The 23503-nt window shown below is 35.9% G+C and overlaps 2 protein-coding genes and 1 non-coding gene across 3 annotated transcripts; 2 read left to right on the top strand and 1 right to left on the bottom strand.

Annotated features, from left to right (window-relative positions):
• The first annotated feature begins 158 nt into the window (after nt 1-158).
• LOC125581011 lies at nt 159-265 on the top strand. The gene has a single exon (XR_007318722.1). It is a non-coding gene; the product is annotated as a small nucleolar RNA R71 (small nucleolar RNA).
• Nucleotides 266-7979: 7714 nt separating this feature from the next.
• LOC106360441 (probable polygalacturonase) lies at nt 7980-10988 on the top strand. The gene is made up of 6 exons (XM_013800037.3): nt 7980-8474; nt 9493-9613; nt 9696-9870; nt 9956-10026; nt 10109-10355; nt 10425-10988. The coding sequence occupies exons 1-6, from the start codon at nt 8070-8072 to the stop codon at nt 10885-10887; spliced, it is 1482 nt and encodes a 493-aa protein (XP_013655491.1). The 5' UTR covers nt 7980-8069; the 3' UTR covers nt 10888-10988.
• Nucleotides 10989-11014: 26 nt separating this feature from the next.
• On the bottom strand, nt 11015-14029 carry LOC106435857. The gene is made up of 4 exons (XM_048743575.1): nt 13519-14029; nt 13322-13442; nt 12456-13056; nt 11015-11869 (listed from the first exon to the last, which is right to left on the bottom strand). Exons 1-4 carry the CDS (start codon nt 13804-13806, stop codon nt 11251-11253), a joined length of 1629 nt encoding a protein of 542 aa, XP_048599532.1. The 5' UTR covers nt 13807-14029; the 3' UTR covers nt 11015-11250.
• Nucleotides 14030-23503: the final 9474 nt, after the last annotated feature.

The following is a 23503-nucleotide window of genomic DNA, read 5'->3' on the forward strand; positions in this document are numbered from 1 at the left end:
CACTGTAGACTGCATCACTCTTAACCATGTTGTCAACCAGCTCCTCTGCATCCTCCTCAGTTCTCCCCAAGAAGAACCCATTGCTAGCTGTATCCAGTCTGGCCCTGTACTTAGGAAGAGCACCACGGTAGAATATGCTCAACAAACTATCCTTAGAGAAACCATGGTGTGGGCATTGAGCTTGGTAGCCCTTGAATCTCTCCCAGGCTTCACTGAAGCCTTCTAAGTTCTTCTGTTGAAAGCTGGAAATCTCGTTTCTCAGCTTAGCAGTTCTTGAAGTAGAGAAGAAATTCTCCAAGAATGCTTTCTTGCAGTCATCCCAAGTGGTGATGGAGTCGCTGGGTAGAGACTTCTCCCACTGACGTGCCTTATCCCCCGAAGAGAAGAGAAATAGCTTGAGCTTTAAGGCATCTTCGGACACACCATTGGTTTTTGACAACCCACAGTAGCTGTCGAACCTGTCCAAGTGATCAAATGGATCCTCTAGAGCCAAGCCATGATACTTGTTGTTCTCGATCACGTTGAGGAGTCCTGATTTGATCTCAAAGTTGTTGGCTGCCACAGCGGGTGCTCGGATTCCCAATCTATGACCATGAATGTTGGGACGGTCGTAAGTGCCAATGGGTCGAGCTGCTCGCTGTTGGTTAGCCGGAGCATTGTTACTAGCGCCATTGACGCCCGCATCATGCTGATGAACGTCTCCCATATCAGTGTTCAGTCTTTGCAGTTGAGCCTGTTGCTCTTCTTCTCTTTTCTTTCTAGCACACTCTCTCTCTAAAGCTCTGATGTCTGCAGCTCGTGGAACTAGGTTTGATGGACCCTTGCTCCGCAAGTTCATACACTTGTAGATTAAAGGGAGGTGAAAAAGAATCAGTAACAAAAGAAAATAAAAATGACTTAGTCTCAAGCAATTGACTAAATCTCAATGTTTAAATCTACTCAGAATTTGGCAACGGCGCCAATTTGATGTTAGGAGTTTTCAAGGCTCCTAAGACAAATGTTGTAGTATAAATGATTGTCGAACCAGTTCTGAGAGATATCAAGACACCGAGAATGCAAGTAATCACTTAATCTAAGTGCAACCAATGGTTTTTAAAAGGGTTTTTAAACTATAGCTAACTAAAAGGAATAACTAAATGATACTTTCTTAACAATGGGAAAAGAGAACTCATGGATATAGGGATTAGACCTCGGGTGATCAAGTTTCGAACTAAGGATGGCAAACGATCAATCAAACTATCATCCTTAAGCATAGACACAATCCTAAACAAACTCTATGTCTAGATGAATGTTTATTTACTAACACAATTCAAACATCAAATGTCTTTGGTTGAATAATATGAAAGCAATCATAACTAGCAAGTCCAATGGCTATCTTAGCACCTCTAACAACAAATGTCTTTGGCAAAGTATGCTAAAAGCTTAGAAGAGTTGTCTCGGGCATTTCCTCGAACACCTTTCAGGTGAGAAATGCCTAAGGATCAACAACTGAGTGGCCAACTCAGAAGATGCATTATGTTCACTCTGTTAGAAAGGAAATACGAATGATCTACACTAAAACATCCTAGCTCTAACCTAATCGCCCTTAATCTCCATAACCCATGAATTCAAAAGGTGATTACTCACTAATCTCCATGATTCCTCTTAAACCCATGTTGGATTTCAGATTAATCATGTAGAGAAACACAGAAAATAGATATAAGAACACAAAATTTCAATAACAAAACTGATCAATTGATTCAAGAGATGACTTTCCAAAAGTTTTTGGTGGTTTTTCTTAAGAACAAAGATGATCTGCCTCCTCGTGGCTTACAGAGTATTAAAACATAGGTTTAGAAAATAAAAACGTGCATAATGAAATGACCAAAAGGCCCTTGAGAAATCATAAGTTCGAGCACAAATAAGACGCGCAGCGACCTCCGCTCGTCGCTCCGACAAGTCGCTCCATGCTTCGGGAGCGACCTCGCTGTGTCGCTGCGAGAGGTCGCTCCGGACTCGTTCTCGCGTCTCTGGGTGATGAAAACGCGAGCGACTCTTCCCTGTCGCTCCGACAAGTCGCTCCATGCTTCGGGAGCGACCTCGCTGTGTCGCTGCGAGAGGTCGCTCCGGACTCGTTCTCGCATCTCCGAGTGATGAAAACGCGAGCGACTCCTCCCTGTCGCTCTGGTAAGGTCGCTCTGATAGGGAGATCAGAGCGACTTGATGGTGTCGCTCCGGACTGGTCGCTCTGGTAAGGTGCTCGCCCAATGATCACTTTAAACACTTCTTTTGAACTCCAAATGCACCCAAATGTCTCCAAGAACTCCATGTGGTACTCCAATACCTGATAAGGACTCATGTATGCAAAATGCAACCTAAACATAGCTAAATCCTAACCTATATGATCAAAATGCACATGGGTGAATGGATAAAACAATAGAAATATGCAAGATATCAGGCACGCCTTTTTTGGTCCTCCAGGTACCTTAAACGATATTAATGTCCTCGGTCGGTCTCCTGTTTTTGATGACATTTTACAAGGTCGAGCTCCGAGGGTAAAGTACGTGGTCAATGGACACACGTATAAGTTGGCGTACTACCTCACAGACGGTATATATCCAAAATGGTCAACATTTTTCCAATCTATCACACTCCCTCAAACTCCTCAACAAGAGTTATTTGCTAAAATTCAAGAAGCAACCCGAAAAGATGTGGAGCGGGCTTTTGGAGTATTGCAATCTCGATTTGCAATTGTGAGAAATCCGGTCAAAACATTGAACAAAGAAAAGATAGGGAAGATTATGCGAGTATGTATCATACTCCACAATATGATAGTCGAAGATGAACGGGATGGATACTCTCGTATTGATATATCTGAATTTGAAGAATGAGACGTCCCCAGATGTTCAGAGGTGGAATCCGAGTGGCCAACAAATCTGAATAATATATTTCCTAGTCGAAATGATCTTCGTGATAGGCAAACGCATAAAAGATTGAAAAATGATTTAATTCAAAATATTTAGAATAAATTTGGTGAAGAAGATTAGAAATTATTCTATCTTTATGTAAAATTATTGTTTTTTTCTTTAATTGTTGTATTTTTATGTTTAATTAATGTATTTTATGTTTAATTATTGAATTTTATGTTTATTTATTGTATTTAATGTTAAGTTATTATATTTAATCATCCAATATATAAAAATTATATTTTACAAAAAAAAACATTTTTTTTCCAAAAGATTCCAACTTCGGGATTACCATTGTACACCTATTTTTCACAAGAGTCCTTAACAATTCAAAAAAAAAAAAAAAAAAGACTAATCTAATCCTAAGGACTCCACAATGGGTATGACCATTGTGGATGCTCTAACAAAGCTGTACGTTCATGAAAGGAACTTACTGCTGACTTGAACTGGTGAAAAGTAGCTTTGCTCTTGAATTTCTTGAGGGGAGACAATAAGCTTGTTACCAGGAAATAGTCGAGGTTTCCTGGACAACAAGCGAGGCTTGAAATCAACATCCTACAAAAGTGACAATACCACATTAAATTACTATAACAGTTCAAGAAAGAAATATGGAAGGCTGAGAAAATAAACCTCAACGGAGCCGTCAACAGAACCTAGCAACACCAAGAAAATCATTCCATCCTGAACACGCTTGATTAGCCGCTGACCGAGGATAGGATTTTTAAGAGAGATCAGGTCAAGAAAAACCAGATGATCAGTGCCTCTGGTCTGAATGAAGGCAACCAGTCTGGCTCTTGATGGAGGCAGATTTCACTTCGTAGAATACAGGAAAAGCGTCAAGATACCCCGTCTCCATTTGCTTCTTGATCTCTACAAGCTCGTCTAAGCACCACTCTGAGTCGGAGTACTTGTTTGACAAGAGTATGAGTGCAACACCTGACTCTCTGATTGTTTCAAAGAGTGTTGTTATCCGTCTCCCTCTCGTCTCATCCTCGTCAATGAAAAAGTTGATTTTGCTCCTCTTTAATTCTTCTTTTAGATGGCTCACAAAAAAATTTCTTAAGCTAAAACACATAAAAAAGTAGAAAATAAGGTTTTGCTGAAAAAAGGAAAGTAAAAAATTAGGTAAGTACCTATAACACTAAAACGTGAAGTTTTCATATAATATAAAGACACAGTAAGTTACTTCTGTACCCCTACGAAAATTTGCTCTTGATTTTTTTACCTAAGATAAAAAATAATTATTAAAAATTTGTTAAATTTTTTTATATTTATCTAGATTTTGTAATGCAATAGGGTAAGGGTTGTTTGTTTCTCCATCCAGATGAGTTATCTGAGTGAAGATGAGAATTTTATTCATTTATACATTAAAAATACAGGTCATCTGGATGGCTCATCTAAATGAGTTTTAAAAATTTAGGTTTAATTTTGAAAATCAGCTGGCTGATCCAAATTGGATCATCTGGATGGAGATGAGTTTGTCAAAATTGTAAAATCCCTTAGACTATATTTGCGAAGTGATTTTGCCACATGAACAATTGCATTTAATGTTAATTTATACTTTTGGTAAAGTTTTTAAAATATGGTAATAACTCATATATTACAATTAATGTCAATTTATATTTTTGGAAAACTTTTTTAGAATATGGGAATAACTCATAAATCATCATTAAAATAAATATATTCAAATATAGCATTATAAATTTCGAAATATAATTTAATTATATATTTTTAAATTATACAATTTTATTACTAAAATTTCAAAAATGTATACAATTTTTTTAGAAAATTATAAAAATTGAATCGTAAAATCATTATTTTCTTATATATTTACAAATTTTATAAACATTGTTTAATTTTAATTTTTGGTAATTATGCAATTTTTACAAATTTATTTACTATATTTAATTAAAATAAATAGATAGAAAAATCTATCTAAGATTATAATTTCAAATATATACATGCATATTCTTAAATATAACTTTTATGTTTAATTAACTCAAATTTATATTAAATATTGATACAAAAATGAAAATTTACAATATTAATAAAATTTTATTTTAAAATATAATATATATTTATCTGTTAAAAAATATTTTAAATTTTATTTACTGCACATGGAGCACGAAGACGCCTAGTGTCTATTATACCTCACGTATGTAATTAACAAATTACAAACTCAAACCTAATATCATTTTATCACTCATAGAATAAGACAAAACCACAAAAAAAAAACATTTTTCCGCCAACACCACAACACAATTTTTCACCAAAATCGCACTTTTTCGTAAAAATGTATTTTCCCGCCAAAAAATATTTTCCCGTCAAAACAACAAAAATGCACTTTCACTTCAAAGCACGTTTTCCCGCAAAAACTGCAAACTAGCAAAAACATATTTCCCGCCAAAACCGCAAAAACGCATTTTCCCGCCAAAAATGTAAAAACGCGTTTTTCCACCGAAATCGTAAAAATGCGGTTTCTTGCCAAAAACACAAAAACACATTTTCCGCCAAAATTGTAAAATGTAATTTCCCACAAAACCGCAAAACACATTTTCCGCTAAAACCGCAAAAACGAAGTTTCCTGACAAAACCGCAAAAAATGTGTTTCCCACAAAAACCGTAAAGTCACATTTTTCTACCAAAACCGCAAAACACGTTTTCCGCTAAAACCGTAAAACGAAGTTTCCTTCCGAAACTACAAAAACACATTTTCCGCCAAAACAGCAAAAAACGCGTTTTCCACCAAAACGTAAAATTGCATTTTCCCGCCAAAGCCGCCAAAACACTTTTTCTGCTAAAATGAAGGTTTCTGCCAAAACCGCAAAAAATGCGTTTCCCACAAAAACCGTAAAGTCGCATTTTTTCGCCAAAACCGCAAAACACGTTTTCTGCTAAAACCGTAAAAACGAAGTTTCCTTCAAAAACTACAAAAACACATTTTCCCGCCAAAACAACAAAAAAAGCGTTTTCCACCAAAACGTAAAATTGCATTTTCCCGCCAAAACCGCAAAAACAGTTTTTCTGCTAAAACGAGGTTTTCTGCCAAAACCGCAAAAATGTGCTTTCCCGCCAAAACCGAAAACACAGTTTCTTCCCAAAACTGCAAAAACGTATTTTACTGCCAAAACCGCAAAAACGCGTTCCCCCCCCCCCAAAACCGCAAAACGTGTTTTCCAGCCAATATCACAAAAATGTGGTTTCTTGCCAAAACTGCAAAAACGCGTTTTACTGCCAAAACTGCAAAAACGCGTTTTTCCGTCAAAACCACAAAAATACATTTCCTGTCAAAATCGCAAAAAATGCGTCTTCCCGTATATATCATATACGATTGATTGGGTTGATTTATTTAATTTGAAATAATTGCGAGCAAGCAAGAGCGGTCATTTAATTTATATGTGCAAGCTAATTTATTATATAATTGTAACTGATTTCTTAGTTATTTAATATATAATTATTATTTTATTATTTCATAATATGCAGAAAAATATAAAATAAGTATTTATGTTGCACAATGCGCAGATCTTAGCCTAAGTATTTATCTCTTTAATAGTTTTGAATCTTAAACATTTTCTAAATCTGAGGTCAAAATAAAAGAAAGAAATGAGAATAAACTCAAAATCAATATTTATATCGAACAATAACCAAAATGACACAAAAGGAGAATAAACTCAAAAATCAATATTTATAAATTTTATTTTAATAGGTGTTTATGTTAATATATATATATACTTCATATCATTTAAATTTAATTATATATCATATACGATAGATAATATTGATTTTTTGATATATTTATTATTTAAAAAGATTGCGAATAAACAAGAGCAGTCATTTGATTTATATGTGCAAGCCGATTTATTACATAGCAGTAATTGATTTCTTAGTTATTTAATATATAATTACTATTTTATTATTTCATATTATGCAGAAAAATATAAAATAAGTATTAATTCTGCACAAGGCGAAGATCTTAACCTAAGTATGTATCTCTTTAATAATTTTGAATCTTAAACATTTTTTTAAATCTTAGGCCAAAATAAAAGAAAGAAATGAGAATAAACTCAAAAATCAATATTTAAATCGAGCAATAACCAAAATGAAAGAAAAATGAGAAAAATATCGTAGATAGATAAGATTGGCACGTGAACGTAAACTTCTCATAACCCTAATTAACTTTTAAATTGCTAAATCATGATATAAAACTGAGCTGACATAGTTTCATTGTAACCAAAGAGTATGCATGAGATTCTTCGGCCTAAATGTTAGGTTTCTATGCGATAAATAATTTTTGACCTAAAATATTTTTAAAAATAGGATCAGTTCATTAGTAAACAAATTATGTTATTAACAAAAAAGTTTTTAAAAATTGTTTTAGGGCCATATATATTTAAAATTTAAAAAATATTATAGTTAAATTCAGAAAAATAGATGCAATCTAATATACCCAAATGATAACTAAATCAAATATAAAAAACAACAAAACCGTCTAGATATAACATATCTAATATCATATGTCTAATTAAAATAATATAATATTATTAATACAAATTATGCATACAAATTATAAATTAATTTAAAATTAAAAAAAAAATAACAATCCATTATTATAGTATGTTTATTTTATGAATATTTATGTCCAAACAGTTGACGTCAAAAAAGAAAATCCAACCAGTAACAAAATCTTCAACATACAATTGCTCAAATTGTGGAAGTTTGATCCTAATGCTGGTTTCAAAGTTAAGGGAGGTTACTGGTTGCATTTTCCAAATTTTGTTGCTCATTTAAATTGAAATATGACCCATCATAGGTCAGGACTATAGTGGTCCGGTTCTGTTCTGAAGACGATAATGTATCCTTGTAAGGCATAGCTAGTTGTATTTATTTAATTTAAATAAAAGAGTAAACTACATATATACTCCTAATATTGAAATAGTACTACATGTAAATACTAATATGATAAAAAAATATATACGTAAAACGTATTTTAGTTTAATGCAATCAGAAACTCGGTGTATTTATAAGAAAATTGTATTGGGGTCCGCTCTCTTATATATAAACTCATCCTTTCATACAAAAGAAAAATAATACTGCAATATATTTCTCATATCTAAAAAAACCGTCATGCGAAGCCTTCTCTACACCATCGGTTCCCTTCTCATTCTCCTTCTCAGCCACGATGGTGGCTTTACCGGAGCCTCCGATGCCGAACATACCTTCAGAGCCACCGATATACATACTCATCGCCATCGTCGCAACCATGGCCACCGTCGCGGAGAAGAGTTTGAGTACTCAGCCTTATCGTGTAGAGCTTATTCAGCGTCTCTTGACGAGTTCGGTGCCGTAGGAGACGGTGTGACCTCAAATACAGCGGCGTTTCGCGATGCAGTGTCGCAGCTTAGTCGTTTCGCAGACTATGGTGGCTCCTTGTTATTTGTTCCCGCCGGACGGTGGCTCACCGGAAGCTTTAACCTCACCAGCCATTTCACGCTTTTCCTCCACCGCGATGCAGTTCTCCTCGCCTCCCAGGTAAGTTTTTATTTATTTAATTAATTTTGTTCCATAAAAACGTTATTTTAATTTTCTAAAAATACCATAATTAATTAGGAATATATACCCCGTGACACAAAACTCCACAAACGTCTTTGATGAGTTAATTATTTTCCTTTGCAATTTTTTTGTTGTTTCAATTTATACATACAAAAGTTTCAAAAAACAAAAAAATTATACATACATACATTTATTCACGTGACATTTGCTTGACAGCTTCTGATGATATATGGTTGGGCCATTTAGTTTATGTTTATTTTTTCTTTGGTGAATAAATACTTTATATCAAAAGTAATACAATGCCCTGTGATGGCAAAACAATTTCTACCTGCAAATTAAGAGATTTGAAGAACTCGGAGTCACTCTGACAAAAAGAAAAAAAGAAGAACTCCGAGTTTTTAGTTGACCTATACTGTAAAGATTTCATTATTTTTTTGTTTTCTTTCTACTAAAAGCAAACTATTAGGTTTAGGATGCGTTACTCTAAAAGTAGAGGGTAGAGTAATGAGGGAGTTACGCAAAGACAAAATAGGCAAAGACGCAAAGTTAGTGGGGATCGTTTTTATCGGACGGTTTTAAAAGTTTGAGACCCATTCATGTTAGGAAGATCTCACACGTCCATTTATACTACAAATCTCAGCCACATGTTACTTTTGGGCCTTAGCCTAAAATAGCTCTCCCATTTCTTGTGCCCACACCATCACCAGCATACGAAACCCTTTTCAAAAATTTCCATGTAAAACCTTCCGAAGCTCCTGTAAAATAGCTGACAAAAAAGCTCCTGTAAAATACTGGTAAATGTAGTTGTAAGATTATAGATTTAGAAATGTAATATTAATATGTGTTACAACATTTAAGTATTCTTGATAATATTAAAATTTTGTTCCTTATTATGTCAAGTTAATAATAGTTAATAGTTTCTGTCTAGGGTGAAATAATAAAGTCTAACAAATTCTAAACTAGTGATGAAAATTGTTTGTCCTAATGTTATTTGTAGGAAGAAAGTGACTATGAAGTGATAGAGCCATTGCCTTCGTACGGACGAGGGAGAGACACAGATGGCGGAAGATTCATCAGTCTACTATTTGGTTCCAACTTAACCGACGTGGTTATCACCGGTTAGTATCTCACTTAGTATCAAATTAACCAGAAATATCCGATGATTTCCTAAACCGGATTGCGAATTTTTAAAATTGGAAGGTGAGAATGGGACTATTGATGGACAAGGAGAGCCATGGTGGGGAAAATTCAAGAGAGGAGAATTAAAATACACAAGACCATATTTGATTGAGATCATGCATTCCGATGGTATCCAAATCTCCAATCTCACATTCTTGAATTCTCCTTCTTGGCACATTCACCCGGTCTACAGCAGGTTAAGAAAAAACTAATTCGGTTTAACTATTCGGTTATCAAAATTTAAGATATTAAAACCGGTTTTGTTTATGTTTTATACGCAGCAATATTGTTATCCAAGGGTTGACGATATTAGCACCGGTCACGGTACCAAACACCGACGGGATCAACCCTGGTACGAAACCATACCGATAATCTCAAAATATCGATAACCGGTTTGTAAAATCTGGTTTAAAATTCATTCCGGTTTATCTCAGATTCTTGTACAAACACGAGGATCGAAGACTGCCACATTGTGTCCGGAGACGATTGTATCGCTGTGAAGAGTGGATGGGATCAGTACGGGATCAACTACGGCATGCCCACGAAACAGCTTTTGATCCGACGGCTCACATGCATTTCCCCCGACAGTGCCGTGATCGCTTTAGGCAGCGAGATGTCCGGTGGAATTGAAGATGTTCGAGCTGAAGATATCGTCGCCATCAACTCTGAATCAGGAATAAGGTACGTAACCAAAACACAAAACCGGTTTAGTTCAGTTCGGTTTGATTAAACCGGAATCAAATCCGACAGGATCAAAACAGCTATTGGTCGAGGAGGGTACGTGAAGGATGTGTACGTAAGAGGCATGACGATGCAGACGATGAAATACGTTTTCTGGATGACCGGAAGCTACGGTTCGCATCCCGACGAGCATTATGATCCGAATGCTTTACCGGTGATCCAGAACATTAACTATCAAGACATGGTGGCGGAGAACGTGACGATGCCGGCTCAATTGGCTGGGATCACGGGAGATCAGTTCACTGGGATATGTATCTCTAACGTGACCATCACGCTATCGAAGAAACCTAAGAAAGTGCTTTGGAATTGTACTGACGTGTCTGGTTACACGAGCGGTGTGACTCCTGAGCCGTGTCAGTTGTTGCCGGAGAAGCAGCCGGGGACGGTTGTGCCGTGTAACTTCCCTGAAAGTTCTATTCCCATTGATGAAGTGAAGCTCCAACGTTGCTACTCCAGGAGAAGGCTCATGTGAAGATGAAAACGTTTTATTTTTCTTTTATAAATACATAAGTAAACGTTTTATCAAATGGGGTGGACTTTATTGAATAAATGACAAAGCTTCACGAGACAAAACTATTTGAATCGGATTGTACATGTTGATTATTTGAAGTAAAGCTAGACAGGGCTTAACGTGACGCCCAAGTACCAAATAAAGCGTCCTGTCTCTAACTCAAACACATCTCAAAACATGTTTGCTTCTGAAGTTGTTTAATCTGTAAATTTAAGTTTAAGGTTAATATAAGTATCATCTATATTTTAAGAGACGTAAAAGAAAACAGAGTGGTTATTTGTAACGAGGTATGCATATTGGACTTGCTATGGATTTGAACCTGGTTTATGTGATATTGGTGATTTTGAGATGAGACGATAAGACGTTATCAAACCGTTGTTGGGGTTGAGATGATTCTATTTCAAGGACCCGGGAAGGCTCTTCAAATCTGCTGATACCGGGATGATTCAGACCAAAACCCTGCAGAGAATTAATACATAAGTTTATTGCAGAGAAATAAAGAATGTCAAAAGAAACAACCAAAAGTTTATTGTAGTTGAAGAGAACAAAGTAGGGTTGGGGAGAGACCTGACTAAGGAATTCGAATGAGTCAGAACACCGAAAATGGACGAGCTTTTCAAGAGAACCCAAGTTCAGACATACTAGATTACTGTGTCTTTTTAGGCTCAGAGATATGAGACCACTGTGCATCTCGGTGAAGCCCTCAAAGTCAGTAATTTCAAGGTCTAGAGCTTGTAAGAACGAAGGTAGGGAGTAGAATAAGTCATCATCTACGGATTTGACTGTTGGTATTGCTGGTGCTGTCTTCTGTCGATGCATTATAGGCTTTTCTTCAATCACTTGATTAGTAATTATATAGGAACTTGACTTCTTCGGTATAGCCTTAAATTCAAACAGTTTTTTGACCTTGGTCACGACATCAGTGAAGAACACTGGATCAGAGCTGCAATTAGAAAACACAGTAAATTAGAACAAATGTTTTTTTTTTTGGTGTAAATGTTAAAAAGTTAGAACAAATGTTGACATAGAAGCAAATACATATGCATTTATTTTGTTTGAGTTCAAATCTTCCAAAAGATCCTAAAATGAGTTTTTCCACCCAAAAAACACACACACACACACACAAAAAAAAAGACCAAAACAGATTTTATAAAAGAGAGAAAATACCATTTTACCTTTATTTTACAGATACATAAATATTTAAATAAATCATATTTTTTTGATTTTTTCCAATTCGAAATTTTTCAATTTTTTTCAAAAATTTTATTTTAAAATTCGACTTTTTAAAACTATTTTTAATTATTATTTTAAATTTTAAATATTATTTAAAAAAAATTCTAAACCTCTCATTCCGAATTCCCACTTTTCAAATCTAATATAAGTCTGGATTAATTAATATAAATTTTTTTTTCATCTTTTTTAACTAAATAATTTGGTTATTTTGACCTGATATATTTATGATAAAAACTTTTTAATGCTATTATAAGACATTTTTCTTTTTGAAATAGCATATGCATTTATTTATATACCTATTTTCATTGCTCAAGCCTGGTCTTGAGGAAATGGACGAGATAGCTTGTCTCCATTCCCAGATTCTAGCTTCGGTATCTAGTATAGAGTTCACATTGTCCCTATTGACGGTTTTGCGCACTTCTTGTTCTATCTTGAGAAGCCTATTACGGAAACAACCCTTCAGTTGTTTAACTGATTGAGCTAGCCTAGGAACATCCTTTAGCTTGTAGAAAATAGGGAAGGGAGTGATCTCTCCTACGTCCATAAGCTTCTTGATCTCAACGAGCTCATCAAGACACTCTGGTGACTCAGGGTACTTGTCTGAGAAGACAACTATTGCAACCTTTGACTCTTTGATCCTCTCCTTTGTCTCATCTTCTATATATACCGAGATTTCGTTTGATTCAAATTCTGTTTTCAGAGAACTTACTAGGTTCATTTCGAGCTGCTTCTCGCCGAAACTGATGAACACTCTAGGCGGAGGAGGATTTATCATCATTTCAAAACGTTTCATAATGTTGCATAACAATGAAAAGCAGGTCAAAGAACAATCGGAGTTTTTATCTACACCAAGACGATTCCGAGTATTTTCATTACTCTCTGCCATTGCTAACACATCTGCATATTCCGCTAAAGTTTAATCCAGAGGAATTAAGGATACATGTAACCAAAGTTCTAAAAATTGGCTGTATACGAAACGATTTTTTAGAAGTTGGTCTAGACATAGTATATATGTTTAGAATATATTCCATTTTGAAAGAGTTAGAAAAATAATGGGGCTTTAATTATCTACAAATGACCTAATTACTGCCTATCGATTTTTTTAACATAAGTACATAACGTGTAACAAAGCTGTACGTTCAGTCATATGAAAGGAACTTACTGCTGACTTGAACTGGTGAAAAGTAGCTTTGCTCTTGAATTTCTTGAGGGGAGACAATAAGCTTGTTACCAGGAAATAGTCGAGGTTTCCTGGACAACAAGCGAGGCTTGAAATCAACATCCTAGAAAAGGGACAATACCACATTAACTTACTATAACAATTCAAGAAAGAAATTATGGAAGGCTGAGAAAATAAACCTCAACGGAGCCGTCAACAGAACCTAGCAACACCAAGAAAATCATTCCATCCTGAACACGCTTGATTAGCCGCTGACCGAGGATAGGATTTTTAAGAGAGATCAGGTCAAGAAAAACCAGATGATCAGTGCCTCTGGTCTGAATAAACGGCCTTGTAATAAGATCTTCAAGATCTGACTTCTTAATGTTTAGAGCTTGTAATAAGGACGTTAATGCCTCCTGGGGATGCATCAGAGACTTCTCTATGATAAAAAGATAATTTCTTCGATAAGAAATTTCATCTAACATTTTCTTAAGTTGAACCACAATATTAATAATTAAAGGCCCGTCCGGGTCTTCTTTTTTATGAGAAAAGCCGAATGATCCACCAATATAGACTAAAGCTTGCCTCCATCCCCAAATCCTAGCCTCTGTTTCAAGTATGGACTTGTAGCTTCCACGATCAACTTTTCTGCGAACTTTATTCTCAGTTTTAAGGAGAGTGTTACCGAAGCAACCAGTCTGGCTCTTGATGGAGGCAGATTTCACTTCGCAGAATACAGGAAAGCGTCAAGATACCCCGTCACTACAAGAAAACAGGGGGATTCTGATGGCGGAAATCGTCGGAATTTTCGTCGGAATAGACCGATTCCGACGAATTTCCGACGAACCCGTCCGTCGATATCGTTTCGTCGGAAAAAAAAAATTCGTCGGAATTTCGTCAGAACTTCCGACGACTTTTTGACGAATACCGAGAAACGTCATTCTGACGAACTTCCGACGATATTACGATGCGGATACACGAGACCAGAGTTCATCGGAAAAACTACGTACCGACGGAGAACGTTTCTCGGACAATTCCGACGTAGAGTGTTCCTCGGTGTATTCCGACGAACTTTAGGCGTCGGAATTTACCGACGGACAACGGTCGTCGGAATATACCGACGAACGAGTTCGTCGGTATATTCCGACGGAAATGGGGTTCATCGGTAAATTCTGACGGATATATGTCCGTCGGTATATTCCGACGACCACTGTCCGTCGGTATATACCCATTTTTAAAAAAAAAAAATAATTTTGCATTTTTATATATTTTTCGATATTAATAAATTTAAAAAATCAGAAATTTAAAACTAATAATATTATAAAATTTAAATTCATAAAAACCGAAATAGGAAAAAAACATTCATAAAGTTTAAAATTCATACAAACCGAAATAGAAAAAAAAACATTCCGAAAGTTTTAAAAAGCCGAAATAAACTAAGATGAACTCGAAGACATCAAACGATCTAGCTTCTGCATAATCTCGGTGTTGAACTTCTTCTGGGATGCCAACTCAGCAAGGATAGTGGCATTCTCCGAACGGATAGTGGCATTCTCCGAAAGGATAGTGGTGTTCTGCTCCTCCAATGCCCCAATCCGTTCATCTTTGTCATGTAGCTCCTCGAGAATCATGGGATCGGCATACGGAGCTTGCGAAGAAGATGCCGGATACGAAGAAGCACGACGGGCCAACCCAACTAAACGGCCTCCTTTCCTTTTAGGAACCGCCTACAAAAATATTTAAAGTAAGTAAATAGGGACAAGTAAGTAATCGACATTATAAAAAAAATATATTAATAAAAAAAATTACCTTTTCAACCATCTCATTTATTTGCAATAGAGACAGGTTGGTTGAAGCTCCCGTGGATTCGCCGTCATCAGAGAGAGGCTGAGATTGGGCAACTATTTCAGCTTCCACCAAATCAACTACACCTTTGATCACGGGGTCCTGAATTTGACCCGTCGTCTTGTTAGTGTGAGCCACCTTAATGAGTTGGAGACGATCAACGGGATTACCGTCATTTGCTTCGATCTAAAAAAACCGCCATTATTAGCCAAAAATATATAAAATATTTATTTAAAAAATATAAAGATAAATAATAATAAAAAAACTTACAAGTTCATCCTCCTTAGTAGACATAGAGCAAGCGCCGAGGTTGTGCACATACATACCTTTCCCGCCACGATCGCTCTTCCGGTTCCTGGAGTTCCTAGAAGACGTCTCTGCAGTTTCTTCCTTCTCCCAATGAGCTATCAACTGCTCCCACACCGTCCCGTTGATGAACCGTGGCTTCTTGTTCTTCTGCCAAACTGTCTTCCACGCGTTTATCTGCTTTGTGTAAGAGTCCATGGCCTTTTCGTTGAATTTCTTACGGACTGTTTCCGTAAGATCGGAGTGCCAGTTGAACTCTTGCTACAAAACAAACACAATTTAATAAGTAAATATATTTAAAAAAATGTAAAAACTTAAAAAAATGAAGAGTTACTATACCGCAAACTGACGAAACCACAACTCTCGTTCGTCGTTAGGGATCACACTCCACTTTGGATATCCAAAACGGAGCATGGAGTACATCATCTGGTTGATGCTCCGGCTAATGCCATTTTTCGACTTGGTGAACCTTTAAAAAAAATACAAGTTAGCAAGTTAATTAAAGGAAAAAATATAACGGTACAAATAAAAAAAATACTAACCAAGTGCTATGGCCTCGTCGTGGGTTGGGTTGGAGAAACGGGAGATGCTCTCGACCTGGTTGTTGAACCAATAGATGAACCGGCATGACCCCCGGATCCTGTTGAGCAGCAGCGTGAGGGGCAGAGGGAGCTGGAGCGGGAATATATGCGGGAACCGAGTCATGAGACGATCCCGATGCACGGGAACTGCTCACCGAACTACGTCGAAGACGGGCTGCAGGGCGGGCTTCATCCTCGGCCCTTAAAAAAAAATTAATACATCAAACATATTCTCAAATCATTTCTATTTTTAATGTTTTCATTTATATATTTACAAAAGGTTTTATAAACGTTTTAAAAAAAACTATTAAACCTTATATATATATATATATATATATGTATACAAAATTATTAAAAATTTATAAATATAAAAAATGTTGTTAAAAATTTATAAATGAAGAAAAATGTTGTTAAATATTATATTTTTTTTAAAAAAAAAGTTTTATTATACATAGTGTATTAGTGGAAACTTATAAAAATTATAAAAAATTTTAAAATTTTTATTATACATGATTTACATATATATATATATATATGTATACAAAATTATAAAAAAATTTATAAATATAGAAAAATGTTGTTAAAAATTTATAAATGAAGAAAAATGTTGTTAAATATTTATATTTTTTAAAAAAAAATGGTTTATTATACATAGTTTATTAGTGGAAACTTATAAAAAATTATAAAAAAATTTAAAATTTTTATTATACATGATTTACATATATATATATGTATACAAAATTATAAAAAATTTATAAATATAGAAAAATGTTGTTAAATATTTTTAAAAAATTTAAAAACGTTTTATTATATATATTTCATTACTGGAAACTTGAAAAAGGTTTTTAAAAAAAAAAAAAAACGTTTTAAAAAATCAAAAAACGTTTTTAAAAATCAAAAAACGTTTTTAAAAATCAAAAAATGTTCCAAAAAAAATAAAACAACAATCCAAACAACAATCCTAACTTATATATCCTAAACTATCAATCAAACAACCTAAAATCCGAGATCTAACATCCAAAACCCTAAACAATTGAGATTAAAGAAGGTTTGGGATGATTCTTACATGATTTAGGGTTTGGGGGAGGAATCGCCGGTGTAGAGGGATGAATCACCGGTTTTGGGGGAGGAATTGCCGGTGAATCGCCGGTGGAGAGAGGAATTTAGAGAGAGAGATGCGGAGATAACGAAGAAAGAAGGAGGAGGGTTATTATATCAGACGATTCCGACGGACACGGGTTCGTCGGTATTCCGTCGGTATAATTAAAATATACCAAATGCCAATTCGCGAAAATTTTCAAGCGGTTTGGTTCTCCCGGGCAAATTTAAATTCCGACGGAATGTGTCCGTCAGTATATTCCGACGGACACATTCCGTCGGTATATTCCGACGGAATTCCGACGACTTAGTGTTTAGGGTGTTGATTTCAAGTTTCTAAATGCAAAATCCAAATCTTTGATAATATATATAGTATTTGCATAAAGATTTAACAATAAAAATGTTTTATAACACGATTTTACACAATAACATTTTTTGTAGTGTAAGCTTATATAAATATGATTGTATAAGTATATAATGTTAAGATGAGATGTTATGAAAACAATGATATGCATACATAAATATTTTAATGAGTTGTTATATTTGAACGGTTGCGATCTAATACTATACTAAACACTTATTATGTGTTATTTTCATAGTTTTGGCATCTAAATTTATAGATTTTTATGATTGAAACTTTATAGAAACATATGTCGTCGGTATTTTCCGACGAAATACCGACGACCTTTCCAATTTTCAATGAAACCCATTGTCGTCGCTATGTCGTCGGTATATTGCGAGGGATTTCCGACGGACCATTAAAAAAAAAAAAAAAAAAAACTAATCAGAATCTTCTGAATCTTCATCAAACTCCCCAACCTCGGCTTCCGGCTCTGAATGTACGACAGCATCATGTCCAAACACAGTCAAATTCTCAACGAGTTGAACATTTTCCAAATCTTCAACTGCCTGGGCGTTGCTGGTAGACTCTGGTTGCAATGGTTCATCATCATCAGAAGTTCCATCCACTCGTCCTCTTGGGTTGATTTGCGTTACAGTAACCCATGGATCGTCTCTGTACGTCACCCGAGGGTAACTGATGTAGCACACCTATACATATCAATTATACAAGTATTAGTAAAATATATAACATTAATTAATTATATTGGTAAAAAATTATGAATAGATTGACATACCTGATCAGCTTGCGAACCAAGAATGAAGGGATCATAATATTGAAGTTTCCGCCGCGAATGAACTGATGTAACACCAAACGCATCAATCTTCACTCCTCTATCTGGGGTGGTGTCATACCAATCACAATAGAATACTACACAACGCAATCCAACCATTCCAGGAAATTGGATTTCCAATATTTCTTTTATGTTGCCGTAGTAGACATCGTCACCAGAAGAAGATGAAACACCAGCATCATATGTTGTCTTAGAATGACCTTTCCTTGTGAATGCATATCCTCGCGTACAAAATTTAGGATATGATTTGACCACATAGTTTGGTCCCTGCACAAATTCGCGTATCCAATCATCGAACACAAGACCTCTGGCCAAACCATCATTCACCTATAAATTAAAAACATATATGATTGAAAAGTTAATTAGTTTATATATATTAAATTTAAACTAATCATTTGCATAGGGTAATATGATATATGACTCACATAACTACGAAGCCACGCAGCAAATCCGTTATCTCTAAGTTGTCGAAGCTCATCTTCTGTTGCATGCCTGTGAGTCATACGCAACTCCGCCATATATACACTATATACAAAAATATTATCAATATGAAATAAATTTATTGAATATTAATCTAACAATAAATGAATAAATATTTTTACCTCTCATATTGTAGAACATCTTCACAGTTGGTGAGCAAATATGTTTGCAAATGAGCGTGCTCAGTGTCCGTAAGTCTCCGCTTCGTGAATTTTCCACTAAGTCGTCCTATTTCCTTGAACATGCTTGGGACAGTAACATGATATGTTGCTCTCTCCCCTCTATCATCATGCCGAGCAGGTCTTCGGTGTTTTGTATGCACTTCTGGTGGAAAATAATTTTCAGCAAAGATTGCAGTTTCTTCATTGATCACCTGTGCCACTATAGATCCTTCCACCCTGCTTTGATTTTTGACCATCTTCTTCAGATGATGCATATAACGCTCAAAAATATACATCCATCTGTACTGCACAGGACCACCAAGTTCCAATTCTCTTGCGAGATGAATAGCAAGATGTTCCATTACATCAAAGAATGATGGAGGAAATATCTTCTCAAGGTTGCACATGCTGACTGGTGCGTTTGTCTTCAAATTATTAATACCCTCTTCAGTCACTACTCTGCTGCATAAGTCGCGGAAGAAAACACTAATCCCTACATAGATAAAAGACATAATTTTCGTAAGTATTAAGTTTTTATAAGCATAATTGTTAAATATAAAAATAAATTAAATTGTAAAAATATAATATACCTGCAATTGCTTCATGAACATTACGTGGCAATAATGCTGAAAAAGCAAACGGAAGGAGGCGCTGCATAATTACATGACAATCATGACTCTTCAAGCCAGTAAACTTTCCTTCGCTTCTATCAACGCAGTTCCCCAAATTTGATGCATATCCGTCAGGAAATTTCACTTTATCTGTAATCCAATCAAAGAACTCTTCTTTTCTAGCACCATCCAGCCGATAAATGGGAAAAGGGGCCGTACCGTTCTCATCAACGTGAAGTTCAGAACGATCACAAATATCGACTAAATCCAACCTTGACTTCAAATTATCCTTCGTTTTACCTTGGATGTTAAGGACTGTGTTCATCAGATTATCGAAGAAGTTCTTCTCAATATGCATGACATCTAAATTATGCCGCAATAGATGACTCTCCCAATATGGCAGATCCCAGAAAATACTCTTTTTGTGCCAGTTATGTAGCTCTCCAACCGCATTGACTCGAATGTTTTCATGTCCACCTACATCTGGCGTCCTTTCTGCATCAAAATACCTAAACTGCTTCAACAAATCTTTCCCACTAACTTCCTCAGGTGGACCATCAAACACCTGCTTGTTCTTCGTAAACGAAGTCTTACTCCTGCGGTATGGATGATCAGGTGGTAGAAATCGTCTGTGACAGTCAAACCAACACGTTTTCCTTCCGTTCTTTAGTTGGAAAGCATCTGTGTCATCTTGACAATATGGACATGATAGCTTCCCATGTGTTGTCCATCCAGATAACATACCATATGCTGGAAAGTCACTTATTGTCCACATAAGTACTGCCCGCATCTGAAAGTTTTCTTTGCGCGAAACATCGTATGTCTCAAAACCATGCGCCCATAGTTGTTGCAACTCATATATTAGTGGTTGAAGAAACACATCTAGTGATCTTTTAGGATGATCTGGCCCGGGGACGAGAATTGAGAGAAACAAAAACTCTCGTCGCATGCACAAGCTCGGCCGTAAGTTGTACGGTGTCACAATAACTGGCCATAGAGAATACTGCCTTCCATGCTTTCCAAATGGGCTGAAACCATCAGTAGATAATCCAAGATAAACATTTCTTCTCTCTTCCGCAAATTCTGGATATGTTGACTGGAAATGTTTCCAAGCCTTTGCATCTGAAGGATGTCTAATCTCACCATTTGTGGAATGCTCTGCATGCCATCTCATTGCTTTTGCTGTGCGCTCACACTGATACAACCTCTTCAATCTTTCCGTCAAAGGCAAATACCACATTCTTTTGAATGGGATCGGAACTCTTCCCCTCGTCTCCTGATAACGAGGTTTCCCACAAAATTTGCATACATTCCGTGTCTCATCCGCTCTCCAGTAGATCATGCAGTTGTCAATACATACATCTATCACTTCATACGGTAGTTGAAGACCTGCAACAAGTTTCTGAACCTCGTAGTATGAACCCGGTGCAAGGTTATCCTCAGGTAGAATACCTTTGACAAAATCAGTAATCGCATCCATACATTCTTCAGCCAAATTATAGTCTGTCTTAATACCCATTAATCTAGTTGCAGATGATAAGACTGAATGACCATCTCTACAATTTTGATACAAAGGTTGTTTTCCTGCATCCAACATGTCAAAAAATCTCCTAGATTCGGGGTTTGGTTCTTCCCCTCTATAATGATCATGTACCATCTGCTCAGTACCTACACCATAATCTATATCCGTTCTAGATTCTTCTAACCTAATATCAGGCTGAGGTTCACTAACAGGCTGAGGTTCGCTAGTACTACCATATTCATAACCAGTTTCCCCATGAAGGTACCAAACTTTATAATTACGTGAAAACCCTTTCATATACAAATGAGTCCAAACATCAAATTCTTTTATAACCTTATTATTATTGCAAGAAGAGCAGGGACATCTTAACATACCACTTTTTGCATCCGGTTGCTGTTGAACAAGCCTCATGAATTCTCCAATCCCTTGAACGTATTCTTCCGTAAGCAAATTGGTGTTCGGATCCAAATGAGGTTTATCCATCCACGAACGATAATAAACTTCTGAAGACATGATTTTCACGGAATTGTTATGACTAAAGAGAATGAAGAGAGAATGAAGTGTGAATGAGTTGAATGAGGAGGGGTTGTATTTATAGGAAATTGCTTACGGACCTCCGACGACTTTCCGACGGAATTCCGACGGATGTAAAGCAGTCCGTCGGAATTCCGTCGGTATTGTCCAATCTCAAACGGCTATACAACGGTCATATATATTTGTCGGCAACGGTCACATGGTTCGTCGGAATTCCGTCGGAATTTTCCGACGAATTCCGACGACTTTGCTGTTAATCGGAATGTCGTCGGAAATTCGTCGGAATATACCGACGAACTTCCGACGACTACAACGGTTACATTTTTTATCGGAATGTCGTCGAAAAGTCGTCGGAAAGTTCCGACGAACCATATTTCGTCGGAATTCCGTCGGAAATGGCCGACGGAATTCCGACGACTTAATTTTTTTGGATTTGGTCAGAAATTTGTCAATATTCCGTCACAAATGTCCGACGACCTTGGTGTCCGTCGGAATCTCCGTCGGAATTCGGTGTGTTTTCTTGTAGTGCGTCTCCATTTGCTTCTTGATCTCTACAAGCTCGTCTAAGCACCACTCTGAGTCGGAGTACTTGTTTGACAAGAGTATGAGTGCAACACCTGACTCTCTGATTGTTTCAAAGAGTGTTGTTATCCGTCTCCCTCTCGTCTCATCCTCGTCAATGAAAAAGTTGATTTTTCTCCTCTTTAATTCTTCTTTTAGATGGCTCACAAATTTTTTTCTTAGAGGTTTACCTCTGAAACTGATGAACACTTGATCATGTTTCCACGAACGAGAGAAGTTCGTCATTTTGTGTTATGGTTGAAATATGTGTTGAAGACATGAAAAATGAAGAAGGATAAGTGTTTTATAATGTTTGTTATCGGTTACCTATTGAAGTCAATACACCAAAATTGTTCTTAATTTATCGATTATTTTCTTGCAAATGTCTAGACGTGGTTAGTGCACATCAGAACATGGGTCCATTTCTGTGGAAATAATGAAACGTAACCATGCGACGTTTGAAATATGAATGCTGAAATGTCATTTTTAATAACGAGGATAACAAACGGTACAAGTTGAATATCTGTGTTACTACTTGCGAACGATTATTGGCTCACGTTATACACGTTATCCATACTACAAGTGTTTCTGTAGAGCTTTTTATTTACGTGATACTAAATCCATACAAATCTCAAGCAAATGTGGGTTGCATCTAAAAGACATCATCTCCAACAATGGAATATATTACTGGTTAGAAGAGTCTCAATCTCCTTTTGCATTTATCTCTCTCCAACTTGCATCCTCATCTAGCCAACTGCTACATTGATCATATTAGGTTATACCTAAAAATAGGTTTTATATTATATCTTTGATGTGAAAATTTAATATAGTGGCAAAACACACCTGTAGCTAATTTTTTTTTTTTTTTTGCTGAAAACTTGTAGCTAAAATTGTCTAAATAAATGTTTATTATGGAGTCTTTGGTCTCTTGGTCTTAAACAAATAGTATTGTAGCCTACCAAGTCTTTCTTTATCTTATATCTTTTCGTCAACTAATCTTTCTTTGTCTTATTCGATTTGGCTAAATGATGTGTTCCTTTCATATAATATGACAACAACACGGTCCCAAAAAAAAACATATATATCATGTTATTTACTCACAGGTTCACTGTCCGATTAATCGATCTTTCTTTGACGTAAAATTAGATATAAGTATATACTCTCACTAAGGTGTTACATTTTCAGACAATAGTCACCGGTAGAAGATGATTAATAATTATAAACTTTTCTTAGAGAAAATCATTGAAAACAGAGGCTTTCTTAGTAAATATGATACATAATTAAAATAAA

The sequence above is a fragment of the Brassica napus genome, chromosome C1 (genome assembly GCF_020379485.1).
Source record: "Brassica napus cultivar Da-Ae chromosome C1, Da-Ae, whole genome shotgun sequence".
NCBI classification, from domain to species: Eukaryota; Viridiplantae; Streptophyta; class Magnoliopsida; order Brassicales; family Brassicaceae; genus Brassica; species Brassica napus.